We start from the raw sequence: 21,272 nt of genomic DNA, 5'->3' as shown, positions 1-21,272 counted from the left end.
GTAATAATTAGGGAAATAGAGAGTTACTAAGAAATATTAATCGCATTTGCATATTATGCTAAATAATCTACATCAGGGGCTGAATGAAAGGGAGTTATTTGAAGTGACCAGAAAACCTTCCTGAGATAATACGTACTTTGAGTCTCACAAAAAATACAACTAGCAGACAAGGTAAGAGATTACAAAATTATTTCAGAAGTAGACTGAAGAAGAAAGGAAAACACGTTTGTTTAGGTAATGTAATTCATCTCAATAGTGAGCAGTCATTTTGCTTTTGACCAGCAGCACATTGTTATAAACAAGGGTAGGAAGTCCCAAACCCAGATATAAGGCAACTATCCATCATGTCATGGGTACTGCAAAGGCTACTGCAAAGCTCCACATGAGATGTCAGAGGACTAGCTGAGGAATGGAAAGAGCTCAGTTTTCAGTCACCAACAACTGCTTCTAATTGGGATCCAGCACTTCCTGGATGTGTACTCTTGACTGCATTACTTAACTTGCTGAGGCCCAATTTCCTCACCAGAGTAGTATAATATTCATTGGTGTGGAGACTGAATGAGATAATGTACACAAAACCCCAACCCCCACGGGGCACCTGGGTGGCTCAGTTTTAGGCGTCTGTCTTCAGCTTAGGTCATATACCAGGGTCCTGGGGTTGGGCTCCCTGCTTGGTGGGAGGACTGCTTCTCCCTCTCCCCCTGCTTGTGTTCCTGCTCTTGCTATCTCTCTCTCTGTCAAATAAATAAGTAAAATCTTAAAAAAAAAAACAAAACAAAAAACCAACCCCCTAACAGAAGGCCTGCCACATAGAAGGTACTATTGTTCATCCCAGGAGTTTTGATTTCACATAATAAGCCAAACCATTCTTTTCTTTTCTTTCTTTTTTTTTTTTTTTGAAGATTTTATATTTATTTATTTATTTATTTAAGAGAGAGAGGGCACATGAGTAATGGGAGGGGCAGAGGGAGAGAGAGAATCTCAAGTAGACTCTGCATAAGTGCAGAGCTGGACATGGGGCTCAATCTCGCGACCCTGAGATTGTGACTTGAGCCAAAACCAAGAGTTAGACGTTTAACTGACAGCATCATCGAGGTGCCCCCAAACCATTATTTTCTATACCACTCATTTGTCACTTATTCTTAGGCTACAAATCTTTTGTCCAGTTGCTCTGTAATGTTGCCAAATTCTTGAATTATTTAATGTAAACATCTCCTTAAATATACTATACATTCTTTGAAGCCATGGATCATGAATAAATTTCTACCACTCATTTCAGTTGCACACAAAGAAATAGGAACAAAGTGTAGCCCCTCAGCTTCTAGAAGATAAGACATACACACAAATATATCCAAGATAAAGAAATATATGACACAATCTTATATGTATTAAATGTGATATAGATATTCATGATCTGTTTCTCATTTCAAAAATTAGTATTTCATGGTACATTTTTCTAGTCAAATAAACCACACAAAGGTTTTGTGTTTGCAAAGATGGATCCATCTGTTCATCCATCCACCCACTATTTACCAAGTAGTTACAAAAAATTAATTATTTGTCAGGTGCTCTTCTAATGTGTTGTTTCAGAACTCTAATGATTTATAAAAATTTTGCAATACACAATAGTTTGCCATACCGTTCCGTTGACAGGATCTGTGGCCTTAAAGGATAATAATGGGGTCATGTCTGTTATTCTTTCTAATCCTTTGGTGCCAATCCGATTTCCTTCAGGTGTGGTTGTAAACCAGGTGCCTACATGAACCTCCACAGGAGTTACTCTTTGAACTGTCTCTGGGTGAGGTTCATGGCTTTCATTCTTATGTGCAATTGATGACTGATTTTTGTGACTTTTTCCTGCAGAAGTTCAAGTAAAATCAAACACAGTATAATTATAATATCAATTATATAGATTATTCATTAAGTTTTAACACACTGTAAGCTACATCAGACACTGTGGCATAGAAATTCTAAGTTGTATTCATCAATTATATTATTTCTCAAGTGGGAAAAATACCTATTCTGGTCAATTTCTGTATAATTTGGGGTATTGCCTATAGCTCCCTGGATTCCAGATTTGGGGTTTTGTACCCTAGTTTTTAAAGCTTACCTTTGCTCCGTACCTCAGATTCCTTCTTTTGACTTACTGAACTCTAGCATTTTCCCAGATTTTTAACTCTTCATTCCCCTGATTTTGTCATTTTGTTAGTCTTAGATAGGAGACAGCTTTCTTTAGCTCTGGATCTGGAGAACTTTACCAACCAGGCATATATCTTTGGCCTCTCACTAGGGGAGAGGATTTGTACAATTCAACTACTACATGGATAATCATTTGACGCATCCCTCCTCCCAATCCCCCCAACACCACCTATTTGGAAAGGAATACAGAACTGAAAAAACCTTATCGAACTCTGTGAATAATACCTCAATCCCTCTATCATGGATAGATTTGCTCCATTTGTATAAATAATGATGAGTGATCTGTAGATGAGATTGGCCAGTGTTATCAAACCTCAATGATGAGGTAAACTCAGACCCAGAAGCAAATTACAAACAAAGGTAGTGAAGGATTGTTAGTTCTAGGAAGATTCCTCAGATTCAGAGTATGAAATGTGCACCAGAGCATGGATCTTGGCCTAAGATGCAGATTTAACTAATGGGACGAGTCCAATAAGACATATGCAGGAAGCTAAGCTTTACCTTTGCCCAAATTAAATTTGGACTTATTTCTATTTCCAGAGCATTAAAAGAGAACTGATAGACCTAAAGAAATTATTTAGAATGACTCTCAGAGAGTCAAAGTAATAGAAATAATAAAAGAGAGGTAAAAGTCTCTAATATATGCAAAAAAATGGAACAGAAACAACATTTAAAGAGGTAATTATTGAGAATTTTCCAGACTAAATGAAAGATACTAATCCATAGATTCAATAATCCCAATTTATTCTCACTTGGATAAATAAAAAGAAATCCACACCTAGCTAAATTGTATTGAAATTATAATAAGAAAAATAAAATATTTTCAAGGCAGTTAGATTATCTTCATGGCAACAACAATTAGACTGAGAGCCAACTTTTCGACAGCAACACTGGAAGCAAGAAGAATCTAAGGAATTTTTGTCAATATGCTGGAGAGGACACACCTATTAATCCAGAATTCTATACCCAGTGAAATTATCATCCAAGGGTGGGGACAACATAAAGACATTTTCAGAAAATATCTGTTATACAATAAATGGATTAGAAGCTCTGATTAAAAGACAAAAATTATCAAATTAAATTTTTAAAATATTCACCTATAAGTTGCTTACAAGAGATATATTTAAACATAAACCACTGAAAGTAAAATAAAGTATGAAAAAGTTATAATGCAAAGGGATTAAACAATAGCTGGTGTGGCTATGATAATATAAGCAAAATAGACATAAGGGCAAAAAAAAAAAATCCTAGAACAAAAAGCCACTGCCTACTGATAAGAAGTTAAATTTACCATGAAGATATCTAAATTTGTAAGTTAATAAAATCACATCCTCAAAGTATATAAAGAAAAACCTTACAGAACTATTAAAAAGATATAATAATTTCAGAAATAAAGATTAAATTATAAGGAGTATAGCACCTGGATAGACTATTTTATCCTTATTTAAACATACTTTTGCTACATCAAAAACTAATGATGTACTGTATGGTGACTAACATAACATAATAAAAAAATAAAAAAATAAAATACTATTTTCACTCTCAAAAAAATAAAAAACAAAAGTAAATATTAGTATTATTATTACTAAAAAAATAAACATACTTCTGTTGAATAAATTGATATAGTAGATTAAAAATATCCATGAAGTTATACAATAGGGATTGGCAAATTTTGACATGTAGAGCAAATATGGCTTGCTGTCTGTTGTTGTAGTCTGTGAAGTAATGCTTCTTTTGACATTTCTATATAATTAAAAAATCAAAAGAATAATATTTTGTGATACATGAAAATTATATGAAATTCAAATTTTAGTGTCCATGAATAAGTTTTATTTAAATCCAATACACCATGTTCATTTAATTATGTATGGTCTATGGCTATTTTCATGCTACAATGGCAGAGGTGAGTAGTTGTGACAGGGACAATATGGCTCATACAGTCTAAATAAACACTGGGTGTTATACACAACTAATGAATCATTGAACACTGCATCAAAAACTAATGATGTACTATATGTTGGCTAACTGAACATAATAAAAAAAATATTTACTATATTGCCCTTTGCAGAGAAGTTTGCTGAACTTGAAAATAGATTGGATAACACAGCTAACAGTTTTGATCTAACAGTTATAAAGAGAACACTATACTCAATAACTGCAGGATACATGCCCTTTTCAATCATACACAGACTTTTTTATTTTTTTTATTTTATTTTTTTTTAATTTTTTTATTTTTTTTTAAAGATTTTATTTATTTATTTGACAGAGAGAGACACAGCGAGAGAGGGAACACAAGCAGGGGGAGTGGGAGAGGGAGAAGCAGGCTTCCTGCTGAGCAGGTAGCCCGATGCGGGGCTCGATCCCAGGACCCTGGGATCATGACCTGAGCCAAAGGCAGACGCTTAACGACTGAGCCATCCAGGCGCCCCAGGATCAATACACAGACTTTTTTAAACACTTGCCCATATTTGAGGCTATACATCATGTTTCAACGAATTTCAAAAAATTAGTTAAAAATCGATTATTAAAAAATCCTAGAAACACTTCACAGTTTTGGAAATTTAGAAACATGTTTAAGTAACTTGTGGGTCAAAAAGGAAGTCATTATGGAAATTAGAAAATATTTAGAGCTAAAAAAATAATGAAAATACTAAATAGTATTTCTTGTGAGATGGGAGAAGCACTTCTGGAATGGCAAGAAAGGACCTTCAAAAAGCCATTCTTCCAACCAAACAGTGAGAACACTGGGAAAAAAAAAATCAAAATCAACTCTATGGGGCGCCTGGGTGGCTCAGTCGTCAACCGTCTGCCTTTGGCTCAGATCATGATCCCAGGGTCCTGGAATCGAGCCCCGCATCGTGCTCCCTGCTCAGTGGGAAGCCTGCTTCTCCCGCTCCCACTCCCCCTGCTTGTGTTTTCTCTCTTGCTGTGTCTCTCTGTCAAATAAATAAATAAATAAATAAATAAATAAATAAATAAAATCTTTAAAAAAAAACCCAACTCTTTCAGAATTCTGGAAATAAACCAAAGAATTGCAACAATCAGCTGAATCTCAGGAAGAACCAATGCTTTGTGGTGTTACAACTTGCCCGATTCTCATCCTCCATCTTCCCCATCTCCAACTGTGCAGGAGCCTTGAAAAACAGTAGCCTTGGAATCACAGTAGCTGTGAAAGCCAACAGTGTGGCAGCTGCTGGAGGGGGCCAATAGGCCTGGAATTCTCCCTAAAAGCCCCATTCCTAGAGACTCATCATTGTTTGCTCTGAAAATTCCCTGAAAATCCTCACTCTGACCTGAATCAGAATTCACTCACTGTAAACAGCCTTATGCTGGGGCCCTTGTTGAAACAATCGGTGGCCATTAATCATCATGTGGCTGTCTCAGGCAGCAATAATAGTTGGGGCAAACAAGAGGCTGACCTAAAAACTTGAAAAGCTGGAGAATGAGATGACTGTAGGGACTTTGAAAAACTCTGACATTTTCCTGTGGCCAGATGAATGTGTAGGATTGTACTCATGTCCAGGAAAGACCTGAGAAACACCGAATCTCTCACCTCTGGCTGACCTTGAGGCTAAGGCTAGGGTTTAAACTGTGAGAGTGATGAAGGAATGCCCCAATAAGCTCCCTTGGCAAAGGCTGGGAGACTTTTTGGCTTGAGGCATGTAAGTAAATCCCCACCTAATCACTAGCTGATCACTAAGCTAATACAGCAGAGACTTTAGTAGCCACACAGGACAAAGGAGAGAGACTTGCAAGAATAAGTTCAGGAAAGTCACTAAACAAACAGCAATGACAGCAACAACAACAACAAACACCGGGGGTTGGGATCTTATTTCCAAAGTTGCTGCAAAGCAAAAAATATTGGAGTAAAAAAGTTCAGCAACATTTCATGATACAAGGCCAAAATACAAAAATTCAATTGTATTGGTGTACACCATCAATGAACAACCCCAAAATAAAATAATTCCATTTATAATAGGATCAAGAAGAATAAAACACTTAGGAAAACTTAACAAAACAATTGTTAATAATTGTATACTGAAAACTATAAAAAAGTGCTGAATGAAATTAAAGAAGACCTAAATAAATAAAAAGATATCCCTAGTTCATGAATTAGAGACAATATTGTTAAGATGTCAATGCTCTCAAAATTTATCTACATGTTCAGTGGAATCTCTATAAAAATCCCAGCTGCCTCTTTTGCAGAAATTAATAATCTGATCCTAAAATTCATACAGAAATGCTAGAGAACCAGAATAGTCAAAACTACATTAAAAAAGTAAAACAAACATGGGTGACTCAAACTTATAAAGCTATAGCAGTCAGGACAATGAGATGTTGGCAAAAGGATAAACATATAGATCAGTGGAGCAGAAATAAGAATCCAAAAATAAACCTTAACATTTATGGTTAATTGATTTTTGACTGAGGTGCCAACCAATTCAATGGGAGAAATAATTGTCTTTTTAATAAACTTGAAAGAATGAATTTGGACCCCTATCTCATATCATATAAAAAAAATCATATAAAAATGGATGTACAAGCCCCTAATGCAAGAGCTAAAAATTTAAAACTCTTAGAAGAAAATACAGGAATAAGTCTTTGTGACTTTGGATTATGCAATGATTTCTTAGATACAGTACCAAAAGTACAAGCAACCAGAGGGAAAAAAAACCAGATAAATTGGACTTCAGCAAAATGGACACCATGAAAAGACACCAATAAGAATATGGAAAGATAGCCCAAAGACTGGGAGAAAATATTCACAAATCATGTATCTGATTTGTATCTGATCAGGAACTTGTATCCAAAATACACAAAGTATACTTACAACTCAAAAATAAGAAGACAAATAATCCATTACAAAATTGGGGCAAGGATTTGAATAGACATTTCTCCAAAGAAGATAGACAAATGTTCACTAAGCACATGAAAAGGTATTCAACATCACTAACCATTAAGAAGATGCAAATCAAAATCAAAATAGGATACCACTATTATGCCCACTAGAATGGCTCCAGACAGAAAATAACAGTGTCGGCAAGAATGTGAAGAAATAGGAACCCCCTCATCCATGCTGGTGAGAATAGAAAATAATGCAGCTGCTTTGGAAAACAGTTTGTCGGGTGCTCAAAATTAGAAACAGAGTCACTATTCTAGCAATTCCACTCCTGGGTATCTACTCAAGAGAAATGGAAACATACGTCCACACCAAAACTTGTACAGAAATATTCATATCAACTTTATTTGCAATTTCCCAAAAGTGGAAACAACCTGTATGTCCATCAAATTGATGAGTGGGTAAACAAAATGTGGTGTATCCATACAACAGAATATTACTCGACCATAAAAATGAAGTGCTGACACAAGTTACAACATAGATGACCCTTGAAAATATTATGCTAACTAAAAGAAGCTAGTCACAAAAGGCCTTATACTGTATGCTTCTCCTTATATGAAATGTCCAGAATATGTCAATCCATAGTAACAGAAAGTAGATTGGTGGTTCCAAGGTTCTGGGTAGAGGGAAAAAGAGAGTGTCGGCTCATGGGTACTGGTTTTGGGGAGAAGGTGAGGGGAGAGAGGAATAAATAGAGCACAGGTTTCCTCCGACTTCCCCGGGGGTAAAATTATTCTGTATGTTATTGTAGTGGTAGATTGACTACATTATGCATTTGTCAAAACTCTTAGAACTATACAACGCGAAGAACGAACCCTAATGCAAACTATGGACTTCAGTTAATAATAATGTCTTGATATTGGCTCATCAATTATAACAGATGTGTTTAAAATAAGGAAAACTGTGAGCCAGGTAGGGAGGAAGTGTAGGGGAATTCTGTACGTTCTGCTCATTTTTTTCGGTAAACCTAATATTGCTCTTAAAAAGATAGTCTATTAGGGTTTTTTTTTTTTTTTTTAAGTGTATTATCTTAGATGGATGGGCTTTAAAGAAATCTGAAGCACACCATGCTGGAGGCAGAAGCCCTTTGGAACCCAGCCAGTCTCTAAGAGAAGTGGTTACACTTACATCAAGTCTTCTTCCATCAAAAAAGGAGGGGAGGCTTTGAGCTGGAAATTTGAAAGCAATGAGGACGCTTTCATTCTCTTCAACCAAGAACCCTCAGCTACTACTAAGGAAAAGTCTATTTCATTAAATTTTGAGTGTAACCAAAAAGGGAATTCAGTTTGCCTCTAAGCAAGGTTACTGGTTACTATGGGGAGATGTGTGAAATTGACAAAGAAGATTAAATCTTGGTCTCAGATCACCTAAGTCCTATGAGAAATTGAGAAAAATTTGCAATGCAGATGCCCAGTCTTCAATCCCAGCTCTACCACTTAGTAGCTGAGAGACCTCGAGGAAGTTACTCCACCTCTCTGTGTCTCCATTTCCTCATCTGTAAAGTGGAATTATTAAAATATATATCACACAGAGTTGTTATGAGGATTAGCTGATTTAATATTTTAAAGTATTCAGAATTGTGCCTGGTACACAAACACACATCTCCTACATATAAAGATCTCTTAAAAATAAATATGAAAGTAATGAACATCCCAATAGTAAACTAAGAAAATACGTGAATAGAAAATTCACAAAAAGAAAAAAATTGATAAATGTTTAGCCTCACCAATAACAAAGAAATGCAAAGTAACATAATAAAAAGATTATTATCTATCAAATCAAATGGAATAAGATTAAAAGAATAAGGAAATCCAGCATTGGCAAGGGTATGAGGAAGCAGATATTTTCATACTGCATTGGAGGTAGGGATGTAAATCGAGAATATCTCTGAGGAGAACAAATTCATAAATTAGATTATGGCAGGCACGGTTGACTGCTTACTCAAGAGTTATCCAGCTTCATTTTTCCCTAATAGTAGTGCTCATCTCCTAAAAAAAATTCAAAAATGTCAGATGCTTGTTTTCCCAGCCTAGGTCCTTGGCCAGGTCTAGTCAATAGGATATAAGGGGAGGTCTGCTGGTGGGGGAAGGGGGTGGAATCTGGAAATGTTTTCCTCCCTGATAAAAAGAGACACTTGAAAGTTCTTGTATTCACTCTCTTTGCTTTTTGCTTTGAGAGGTATCATATGAGACCCTCACACCTGGAGCTGGTGTGGCCTTCTCCCAGCTCGCAGCTCGGAGGAAAAGGTCTAGAGAACCAAAGGGATGCCTAGTTAGAAGCTTGACATCATTGGTCTGCTCAACTAACCCTAAAACAGTAGCCCAGGCATTAGAGCTAAAGCTGTGTAAGAGTATATGTTCATTATTTATTACTAAGAGGAAAAAGCAGTTCATGAAACAGTGTGTAGTGCTGTGATTCAATTAAGATGTATATGTATGTATATATGTGAACTTACATGAGCATATTCATAGAAAAGATGAGAAGTATAAGATTTATTAAATACATTATAAATTGAGAGGCTTCAATTATTACCTTTCTTTGGAATGACAATCTCAGATGGTGCTGTTTCTGACTTTTGCTGAAAAACTGTGTCCATCAAGTCTCCACTGTGAGGGCTTGGTGGCATTTCAACAGGAGGAAAAACAGGGCCTGAATCAGGACTACTGCTCACAGCACCATCTGCAAAGAGAACCTGAAGGAAAAGCAGAAATTCTTACATTCTCAGAAGCAAGGAAGAGGCTGGTTAACATTTAACATGGTGTATCAAACTGGTAGAGGTTGAAATTAATCCAAAGGAAAAATGCTGTTTGCAGACCTCCAGACTCAGCACAAAGCATATTATAGGATGGTGGCTTTGGAGCTCAGAGACTATAGCTTAATAACGAGCATGATAATATATTCAATGTTTTCCATTTACCTTCTATTTTGTTTCTTTTCTTTTTATTTCTTGTCTTTTATTGGATTGACTTGAATTTTTATTTTTTTATATTTATTTGTTTTTTATTTTCTCCATTCTATGCAACTAGAAAATTACCCATTCTTTTTCAATTTATATAATGACTACATTTAAAATTTTATTACATATTTAAATGTTTCGTCTCTATCAACATCTCTAGAATGTGTCGTGTCTACAGGTATCATCAATACATCTATCTGGATCAGTATCTATAACCTACCAATGAACACGACAAGAACCCCCACCAGTGCTGCTAATGAGAAATCTAACGTCCATCCAGTTCTCATTCTATAGTAGGTAACTGGTTTCCTTTAGGAAGTTTTGGGATTGTCTATCTGTGCAGTTCCAAAATTGCACTATGACATATCTAGATGATCTTTTAAAGATAATTAGTATCAATCCTGCTTGGCACTTGGTTGTCCTGTTTAATCCGAAGTTGTTGTTTTTTTTTTGTTTGTTTGTTTTTTTAACTCTGGGAGAATTCCCTTGATTATTTCTTTCATTATTTTCCCCCTTCACTCCCACTATTTTCTTCTCCTGGAGATTATATTTTTCAGATCCCTTTTCCACATCTCTTAACTTTTCTCTCCCTCATAATCCACTTTCTCACCTTAATTTTTCACAATTGTTTTTCTTCTTTTTTTTCTCCTTTAAAGTTTTTAACTGAAGTATATTGACATACAATATTATATTAGTTTCAGGCATATTATATATATACATATATATAATATACCTGAGTGATATATATATATATATATATATATATATATATATACATATCACTGTAACACAGTGATTTGACACACAATAGTCATTTTTAATATCTAAGAACTCTTTATTTTTTTCCACAGCAACTTTTTTTATTGTTATTTTGTAGACTGTTAACTCTCAAGTCTCTGCCTATGTTACTTTTACTCTCAAGTTTTTTGTTTAACAATTTATTCTTATTTTTAGATGCTATTTCTTTAATTTTTTGATTATTCTGTAATTTACTTTCATGCAGTTGGTTTTTCTCTAAGCCTGATGATTCTTGGGTGCGTGGTCATTGTTCTCCTTGAGGATCCGTTTTCACTTCTTGGTGGTGTATCCTCTGATCACAGAAGCAATTTCCCTGTGATCACTGGGGAGGGATAGAACAGGGCATATGGCTTCTGGATATTATGACTTCTGGTTCCCAACCTCCAGGTTAGCAGGTTTTCTCTTGTACATGCTTTAAACTTTGCTCTTGTTTCTCCATCAGTCTGATCTCATCTGACTTGCATTTTCTAGAAATTCTCCTAATCTTCTGATCCATTGATGGCACATTTTGTTGTTTTCCAGTACTGTTATGAATTTATTATTTAAAAGTACTTTTTAAATTATTCTAAGGTGCCTTGAGATGGGGAGGAGATAAACACTGTGTTTAGTCTGCAGTCTTGAATCATATACAGAATAAATTTGTTTGTATCCTGTATTGCACAGAAGACTATACTATTCTCCGTTTGTCATTTTAAGTGTCTCTCCATTTTCAAATGAGTTATCCCTTTTGCCTACCGTAACACTGTTCTTTACCCACAGCTTGTTTGTATTTTACTTTGCAGCAGGAAGGAGTAGTATTTATCTAACATTCTGTTACCTGTGTGGATCCATCCAACATGTATTTCACAACAGTGCCTTGCCTGGTGACAACTCTTGATGCCTCCTGATCCACTGGTGGCATCACCGTTTTGTAGACTTCATAGTGCTTCACCTTCTGGAGGTAGCTCTGCCGAACCATAATGTCCCAAGTGGGTTCCTCATCCGTAACATTCTGATCTTAAAAAAGAAAAGAAAGACAGCCTTCCTGTGAACTGGGCAATGCTGTGTAGCTGGCGTTTTATCTTTTTGCTTAATTTTTTTCATTCTTCTGTCTACATCTGAATAATGGGGCAGTTTTCATATCATGACAGATGGCCCAGAGCACTGGTGTTTTGCTACCTTTGTTATAGTCAAGTGTAGTAAATACGGTCAGCTACAAGTACTTAATAGGTACCTTTCTCCATGTATAACCCATTCTTCTAATGAATTCCAGGACATCCTTGGCAAAATTAGGAAGGAAGCAGATTTTTGCTGTCTTAGATGTTCCTTTTTCTCCCTGTTGGTACTTTTCTCCTGCCTTTGAGTAAGCTCTTGCCCCTGCATGCACAATGCTCTCCTGGGATCTCCTGGTTGCCTGGAGCGCCAGGGGAAGTTACTCAGGCTTGTCCTTCCTAAATCATTCATCATCTTTCAAAGTAAACATAATCCCCTCATCTCTAACCAAATCCAGACTTTCTCAAGGTTCTATTCTTAGCTGGCAATCAAGGAGAAAAGCACCTAATAAGTTCCTTCAAAAGAAAATATTATTATTGAGAATTTCTGGCATATAGAAACTATTCAGTTTTTGCTAACTGAATACTTTCCTCTTCTCAACTTATAAAGGGGCTGATCAATATGTAATGATTTCAATGACTGTATCAGGCTGACCGAAAAATATTTTGGAATGAGGGCCCTTCATGATACCCTCTAAGTCACAGAAGTATTAGTAACAATAACATAATAAGCATTTACTGAGATGTTTATATATGTTACATGCTTTGTATATGTGTTTTATTCAGCCCACCTCAACAACCCTTTAAGAGAGACACTCTCACTTTCCAGAGTTTCAGATGAAGAAATGGAGGCTTGAAAGGGTTATAGCTTCTCCAAGGTCACGCAGTCAGTAAGTGGTAGGGCTTGGATTTGAACTAGTCTCTATGCTTAACTATTTTCTCATGTTGTAAAAACAACAGCTGCTACCCTGACCAAAAAACAAACAACCTCCTCCAAATCTAACACTAGAATAGTATGCTCCAGATTAGAAAGTATTTTCGCATTTAATACTTGTAACAACCCTGTTTAGTATATGACACAATTTTATAAATGAAGAAATTCAGGTGGAGAGGGGTTATGACCTGTCCAAGGTCACCCAAGAAAGCTCATTCTTTTTTTTTTTTTTTTAATTTTTTATTTATTCATTTGGCAGAGAGAGAGAGAGGGAGAGCACAAGCAGGCGGAGGAGCAGAGGGAGAAGCAGGCTTTCCACTGAGTAGGGAGCCTGATGTGGGGCTCGATCCCAGGACCATGAGATCACTACCTGAGCTGAAGCCAGATGCTTAACTGACTGAGCCACCCAGGCGCCCAGAAAAGCTCATTCTTCTTATACTGTGTGACCTTCCCTTCCTCTGTCCAAAGCTGACCCTGATGAAAACATTTCTACTTTGGTATTTATGTTGACTTGAACTGGGATATTCATAATATATGGAAGATTTTTAAAAGATTATGTGTTCCAAGCAAAGTTATTATTATCCACATTGTCTACACTGACATAATATCAGAGTAGGTAATGAAACTAATAATAATGAAAAAAACAGGTGAAATAGGTATTAAGCTGGGGTTTGATAATAGGATCAAGCAAACAAACCAACAAACAAATATCGTTCTTATCTAGAAATATCTCTGTTAGTACACTCATAACATCTTTGACTTTGACTTTGGAAGACCCTTACTGGCCATTACACAGTCAATCCCATCATGGAAAACCTGGACCACTAGGAATCCTTGGAAATAGAAACAAAGGTTCATGGTCTATTTTTCATATTGATAAAGCCTAATGAAAAACAAAATTGAGACCAGCCAGATCAACTGCAACCTTTAGTTTCTTTTCATTTGGGTGGCAAGTAAACATGACATTGAATTAGTTTTCAATCGGTATACTCTTTTTCTTTGATAGGTACTCTTTTCAAATATGGTATATGTAAAGGAATTATAATAAAGAGGATATTTGGTTGTGAATAAAGGTCAGGATCTACTGATACAACAAAACATTTATCAGATGAAGAAACATGGTCCAGAGATAGTAAGGTAACTGAAAGGGCCATATATAAAACTCAAGTCCCAGGCCAGTGCTTGCTTTGTTGCGTCTGCTAATTCTACTGCAATAGTGGGCCTCCATTTAAATGATATTCAAATTCAGTCACTAATGTAGATGCCACACCATGTTAATTAAAGAGGTCCTACTTATACTTATTTAGTCATCTTAATAAGTTAGAGGCCATGTACAGAAATAACAGACTTTATAAAATTACATCCTAATATCTGGAACAAACTGATTTCCTTCAACCACTTAACCTGCATTTGCCTCCACTTACTTTATGCTCACTGTCCTTTGATTTGATCAGACCAGCAAATTAATGTACCTTGGCCCTTTGTAGAGCCAGGAAGATAGGGTCCCACCCCGTAACAGTTGTTAAGAATACTGGCTTTGCCATCGCTGACCAAGAATGACCTTTAATCTCTGCCACTTACGAACTGAGGGACCTGGGAAAGTTAATGAACCTCCTTCCTGAAGCCTCAATTTATTCTGTAAAATGGAATTATTAGAACTTAGCTTATAATAGTTGTATATTTTCATGTATATTAAGTACTTAGTGCTGAGGGCTCAAAAAATGCCGGTCATTATTATTATTAGCCTATTGTTCGTTATCGACAACTATGCTTAACTGGTAGAAGAATACACACACTGTCAATGGTGATTTAACTGTTTCCTACATGACTTTTGCCGCACTCCCTCTCTGCTCCACGCTGGCTAACACTCACCTGTAGACTCTTGCCCAGTGAAGGTCACCAGGAGTCCATTGGGGCAAGACACATTTAAGTTTTGGAAGGTAGGAACATAAAGAGTCTCTTGTGAAACAAGTTCTGGTTCTACTTCTTCCTGTAAATAATTTAACACATGAATAATTGTTTGTCATTTTCTAAATGAGCTACTGATGTATTGTGACTAAGCAAGCACTTGCTGAGTGCTTAAGATATGATTTGCCCAGGACTAGTGGTCCCTGCAATGGAGCCTATAAAGATGCATGAGTCTCTACCTTTGTGCAATTTATATTCTGCTCATAGAATAGCACACAGCCTTTTGAAACAATTAAATTATAGTACCAAATGGTTAGCACATCTCTCCTCCCAAAATGAAGATATCAAAATTAATGAGAATAATTAGGAAAGGATCATGGAGCAGTTGGGACTCAAAATAGGCCTTGAAAGATGCCTCTGTATGCAAGTGTGGGTGCAAGGGCTGACCAACATGCCCACTACCTGCTTGGTATATCTTTTAAAGTTTGGGTGTTAAAGATGTTATACTACTAGGAAATGTGTCATTATTTTTCTCTAATAAGCATGCATTACTTTTGTAGTGAGTAAAAACAATTTAAAAAGATGTAAAAAGATTATTTATAAACTAATGAAGTTTGGGTGTGTCTACTCTAAAAATCCTAGTTAATTTTATGCTAACTATGCTGAATCCCTTGTTTGGTTACTTGTACTCCAGAATGAAAGTTATTTAATTACTTCCAACCAACCCCAAACTGAAATGATAATAATCATGTGTTTTTCCAGTTGGCTCTCTTCTGTTAGCCTCTAAAATCATTCCAGCGGATCCCCTCTTGCTGCACCTATTTTAACTAGTCTTCTACTGTTTATTTTATTTTATTTATTTTTTTAAAAGATTTTATTTATTTATTTGAGAGAGAAAATGAGACAGAAAGAGAGAGCATGAGAGGGGGAAGGGTCAGAGGGAGAAGCAGACTCCCTGCTGAGCAGGGAGCCTGATGCGGGACTCGATCCTGGGACTCCAGGATCATGACCTGAGCCGAAGGCAGTCGCTTAACCAACTGAGCCACCCAGGTGCCCTCTACTGTTTATTTTAACTAGTCTTCTACTGTTGATCATTTAGGTTGTTCTGCCTTTGTTACTAACAAATAATAAATCTGAATAGTTAGCCAAAAATCAATTGAAAACACAAAGCAAGGATGCCTGAGTGGCTCAGTTGGTTAAGCATCTGCTTTCAGCTCAGGTCACGATCCCAGGGTCCTGGGATGGAGCTCCGCGTCGGGCTCCCTGCTCAGTGGAAAGCCTGCTTCTCCCTCTGCCTGCTGCCTCCCCTGCTTGTGCTCTCTCTCTCTCTCTCTCACTCTATCTCAAATAAATAAATAAATAAAATCTTAAAAGAATAAAAACACAAAGCAAAATTAAGAGGAAAAAATTATGAAGTTCTGTAAAATGAACAATAATGTTCAAAGACATGAACCTGCCATGACAAATTTATCATTACACAAAAAACCAGTAATTATCTCCCACCCTTCTATTATTGTCACTTTTTAAAAATTGTGGGAGAACTGATGGGTTTGCTACCAAATTGCTTTCAGTCAAATTAATGAATTATCTGGGGTTATTCTGCTCAACACTATGAAATTTTTACTTAATAAGGGTCAAATGTCCTGGCTTGAGAAAAGTCATCTAGTACAGCTAAGTAAACATGATGCAGAGGTCAAGTGACATACAAACACCATAATGTTTAAAGGGCCAAGGTCTGAAATCAGTATCTCTGATCATTTTTTAACATGTTTTTTTTTCTTCTAATAAGTTGAGAATTTGTACATTGTACAAACTGTACAGCTGTCCTAGGAAATTTTCAAGATTTCATCAGTGGTTTCCTTCTTGTCTGTATTCTTGTGATCTGTATTCTTGTATTAGGAACACGCCTGGAGTCAAAGCCTCTGTATGTGTGTGTGTCTGCATTTGGTGGCATGGGAAGCAGAGGGTGAACTGCTCTTTGGCCAGAAGCGGGCTGGCCTTCAGTCCTTCCGCCCATCAATATCCAAGCCCAAGTCTACCAAATGGAAGTGTTGCCACTATTTAATTAGAGGTGTTCCTCTTTCAGTTGTTGTTTATCTAATGAAACTAAATAAAGTATTTAGAGATTGGTAGGAACTTAACCAACCAAAAGCAAAGAATACCCAAGACCCAGATTGGAAAAAAGGATGAACTCTTCATTCTGAGTTTAGAAGGAAAGACCTGAGTCCATTTGTATATGACAGTATGTCTCCTGGGGTAGGGATCCAACTCCTGTGTGCAAATCTCTTCTTGTTCATTCAAAATGGAAACTTCGAGGAATGTTAATGCATCTGCACATTAACATACATGTGCTGAAATAACACTGTTGGCGTAACTCGTGATTTTAAAAACGTTAAAATTGAGGGAGTAGGGTTTAGGAATCCATGGCAAGTCCTTGCACCTTTTTCTCTTCCTCTTTTGGGTGTTCCTCTTCTTTAAGAGATTCTTTGGGTTTTTCTTTGCCTTTTGTTTTTCCTTTCACTTTGCCTTGAGGAACAGTCACTATAAGAGGAACTACTGTTGTAGTAAGTGCTGATGGGATACTCAACATTGTTTCCAAATTAGGATCCTTATCCTCTATAACAAGAAAAAAGGAGAAAACAAGTAAATTGGACATTCATATTTTACATGTTTGTTAAATAAATAGATAAATGTTTGCATCGCAAACACGTTGCCATGCATTTATACCAGTTGGCAACAATTTTTACCCTTGCTGAACATGATTTTTCAGTTGGATAGATTTCAGGGGTAATGTGGTTGATTTAAAAATCAGAATTGTAGTTAAAAAATCTGAGGTACTTAATATTTTGATATATTTGATTGAGTCATTATTTCACTTGTTCTTGCCTTCCCATCTAGATTGTGAACTCCTAAAGATAACCATCTATTTGAGAAATATTTATTGAGAGGTTCTTACATGCAACATGTTTGGAGCAGTGGGCAATAATGACAAAATATATATAAAAAGACCTTATGAAGCCAAAATAGTCTAATGAGAGTTATACTCAAATAGCTTTAATACAAGGACATATTAAATAGGAGAATAATAAGGGATACAAACAAGGAAATTCAGAAAAGAGGTTTTTCTAGTTGAGATGATAAAAAGAAGTTTTAGAAGTTGTAAAAGATTGATTTTATTCTGGGTCTAAAAGGATTGTCAGAATTCTCAAAGGCAAGCTGATCTCTGAAGGAATTATGTCACAATCTTCTGAGCATCACTGGCATCTTAAAAGAATTCTATTCTCCTCTGGGTTCCAGGATAATACTCCACCTGGATTTCCTCTTCCTTCTCTGAACAATTTTTTTCTGTCTCCTTTACTGGTTCTTCCTTTTTTGTGAGTCCTTAAGTGTCATTAGATTCCAGGGGTTTTCCATTTATGCTTTTTAAAAAATTTTTATTTTATTATGTTAGTCACCATACAATACATCATTAGTTTTTGATGTAGTGATCCATGCTTCATTGTTTTCTTATAACAACCAGTGCTCCATGCAGTACGTGCTCTTTATGCTTACACAACAGATGTTCTCAACTCTGGCTGCTCATAATAATTACTCATTGAATTTTTATAAAAAGCTCAGGCCCCTATCATGACCCATTGAATCATACTCCCTAGGGATGAGGCACAGGCATTTATATTTGTGAAAAAACACATGTGATTGTGATACACAGCCAGGACTGAACACCTTTATTATATATAGTAGATCTGAGTATCTCACTCACTACTGGGGCTCTAACTGTCATCTACATGCTGCTGACCCCAAAATTTACATCATAAGGCATGACCTTTCTTCTCATCATCAGATTAATATTTCTGACTGCCTTTAGATATCTCCCTCTGGTTGTGGTACTGGAGACATTTCAAACTCAGTAAGTCTCTCTTCTCCTAGGAAAGGAAAGCCTCCTATATACTTAATCTCATTTAATGACCAATCAAGCATCTCATTTCCCAAGTTAGACAGTGAGGTATTTGTATCTTCTCTTTTTGACTGACCTCATACATCCAACTAGTCACCAAGCCATCAGAAATTTCTCTTGAATGATGCCTCTCCTATCTATTCCTAACTTACTTCATATTCTCATTGATCTCTTATTTGATTTTCTGCAGCAAGTTTCCAAACTGGTATGGGACCTCCAATACCACCACTTCAGTGTACTTTCCAAACTATCACTAAAATTATATTCCTAATATAAAATCCAATCATGTCACTTCCCATCCTTTACTTAAACACCTTTGATGCTCATTGATCTTATAGGGCATTCAGTGCAGACATCCCACCACTCCAGCTACACTCAACTTTTCACCTTTCTATAAAGATGCTATGCTTTTACACAATTTTATGTTTATACACAAATGGTTCTTACTGTCTAGAATTCCCTTTCCTTGTTGCTTTGTCTGGATAGTTCCCATTCATCTCTAAAATCCCACCTCAGATATTATACTTTCTCTCTGAAGTATTTCCTAGCTGTCCCCAGTACTATGTTTATATATAATTTCTAGCACTTTGGCAGTTATTTCTCTATTTATTCTTTTCCCATTAGACAATGAGTTTTTTTTAAAAAGATTTATTTATTTATTTGAGAGAGAGAGAGAAGAGAGGAGGAGAGAAGAGGCAGAGGGAGAGGGAGAGAAAGAATCCCAAGCAGACTCCCCACTGAGTGTGTGCCCAATGTGGAGCTTGATTTCAAAACCTGGAGATCATGACCTGAGCTGAAATCAAGGGTCAGATACTCAAATGACTGAGCCACCCAGGTGCCCCTAGACAATGAGTTTTTTGAGTAGATGTACCATGGTTTTAGTCATCTTTGTGGTTCAGTGCCAGCAAGATTCCTGACCCATAAGAAGTACAGTATATAAATAAGTGAATGGCATCCAGTTATAGGCAGCTGGAAACCTCCCTCTCATCCCCCTCCATCTACTCATTCAATAAATATTTATTGAGTACCTACTACTATGTACTATGAATTGGGTAACCAATGATGAAGGAGACTACAAGGAACTTGTAATGGGTAGATCAAATGAAAAAACCCTCAGGTACAATGTCATGTGTTAAGTCCCTGATAGAGGAAATATAGTGCTCCATGGGAACCCAGAATAAGGACATCTAACACAAAATGCCTCCATAAAACTTATACTTTGGCTATACTGCACAATTTGCCTTTCCATAAACAAGTCATGCTTTTATGTTATTGAGCTTTTGCACACACTATTCTTGGTATTTAGAATTCCCTTCCTTTGATTCTTTGCTTATGCAATTCCCACTCACTTCCAAAGACCCAGTTCACATGCTACTGCCACTTGATCTGTGAAGTCTTTCTCAGAGCAAGTAACCTATAAGCTGTGACCTTGAAAGATGGGAGGAAGTTTAACTGTTGCAAGTGGTGGTGCACCCAGCAGGAGGAAGTGTTCTGAGCAAATTACAAAGCATGAGAAAATGGCCAGAGATAAAAGAAAGCATTCGAGGAACTAAAAGGCACAAAAAGAATAGGGTAACCAAGATGTAGAAACAACCCAGATGTCCATCAACAGATGAATAGATAAATTAAAGTCGCTATATACATACAACGGGATACTATTTAGGCTTAAAAAAGAAAGAAGTTCTATAATACGCAACAACATCGATGGATCCTTAAGGAAATTATGCTCAGTGAAATAATCCAATTACAGAAAGACAAATACTGTATGATTCCATTTACATGAGGTATCAAAAGTAGCCAAATTCATAGAATTAAAGAGTAAAATGGAGGGGAGTCCAAGATGGTGGAAGAGTAGGAGACCTTAATTTCATCTGGTCCCAGGAATTCAGCTAGATAGCTATCAAATCATTCTGAACACCTGCGAACTCAACCAGAGATCTAAGAAAAGAATAGCTGCAACTCTACGGACTAGAAAAGCGGCTGCTTTCTGCAAGGTAAGAGGTGTGGAGAAGTGAATCCAAGGTGATATATGAGAAGATAGACCATGGGGGGAGGGAGCCTGCTTTCGCTGGCTACAGCAAGTGTATAGCAGTGGAGCACAAAATTGGAACTTTTACAAGTTGGCTCTGGTGAGGGATGTTGCTCAGGTGGCTAAGCAGGGGCTGAACCCTAGCTGGGACAGTGTGGTCTCAGGACCCTCAGGGTCACAGGAAGACTGGGGGTGCCTGAGTGCGGCAGAGCTCTCAGGCATTGGAGCGGGGAAGCCAGCTGCAAAGAGTGAGCCCAGGAGTGGGCTCTCAGCTCTGGTTTGCCATAAAGTGTGAACTGTGGCACGGTTGGGAGACTGCTCTATGAGCAGGGGCCCAACAAGAAGCAGCAGAACTGGCGAGAACCCCTTATCTCCCCCAGGAAGAGCAGCAAGAGAATGCACTGCAGGAGTCTGCAAAGTTTGAGACTTGAAATGGGGTTGTGTGCCTGAGATAGAAACACTAGGTCACAGACTGGGTGAGCACAGAGTGCAGCCAGAGACCAGGGAGAGAGGAGTGATTGAGTGCTTTTCTCTGAGGGCTCACTGAGGAGTGGGGTGCTGA

The 21,272-nt window shown here is 36.9% G+C and overlaps 1 protein-coding gene across 1 annotated transcript in view; it reads right to left on the bottom strand.

Annotated features, from left to right (window-relative positions):
- SPAG17 (sperm associated antigen 17) overlaps positions 1–21,272 on the bottom strand; it is a 219,474-nt gene that overhangs the window by 49,548 nt on the left and 148,654 nt on the right. The window contains exons 25-29 of the mRNA XM_078072554.1: positions 17,167–17,342; positions 14,685–14,808; positions 11,671–11,849; positions 9,632–9,791; positions 1,640–1,857 (exon numbers count right to left, since the gene is read on the bottom strand). Coding sequence (XP_077928680.1) covers positions 1,640–1,857; positions 9,632–9,791; positions 11,671–11,849; positions 14,685–14,808; positions 17,167–17,342 — 857 coding nt within the window. The remainder of the gene's footprint in view (positions 1–1,639; positions 1,858–9,631; positions 9,792–11,670; positions 11,850–14,684; positions 14,809–17,166; positions 17,343–21,272) is intronic.

Source organism: Halichoerus grypus, chromosome 5 (genome assembly GCF_964656455.1).
Source record: "Halichoerus grypus chromosome 5, mHalGry1.hap1.1, whole genome shotgun sequence".
Taxonomy (NCBI): Eukaryota; Metazoa; Chordata; class Mammalia; order Carnivora; family Phocidae; genus Halichoerus; species Halichoerus grypus.
Note: the sequence above shows the minus strand (reverse complement) of the source record. Positions and strands in the feature narration are given on the sequence as shown.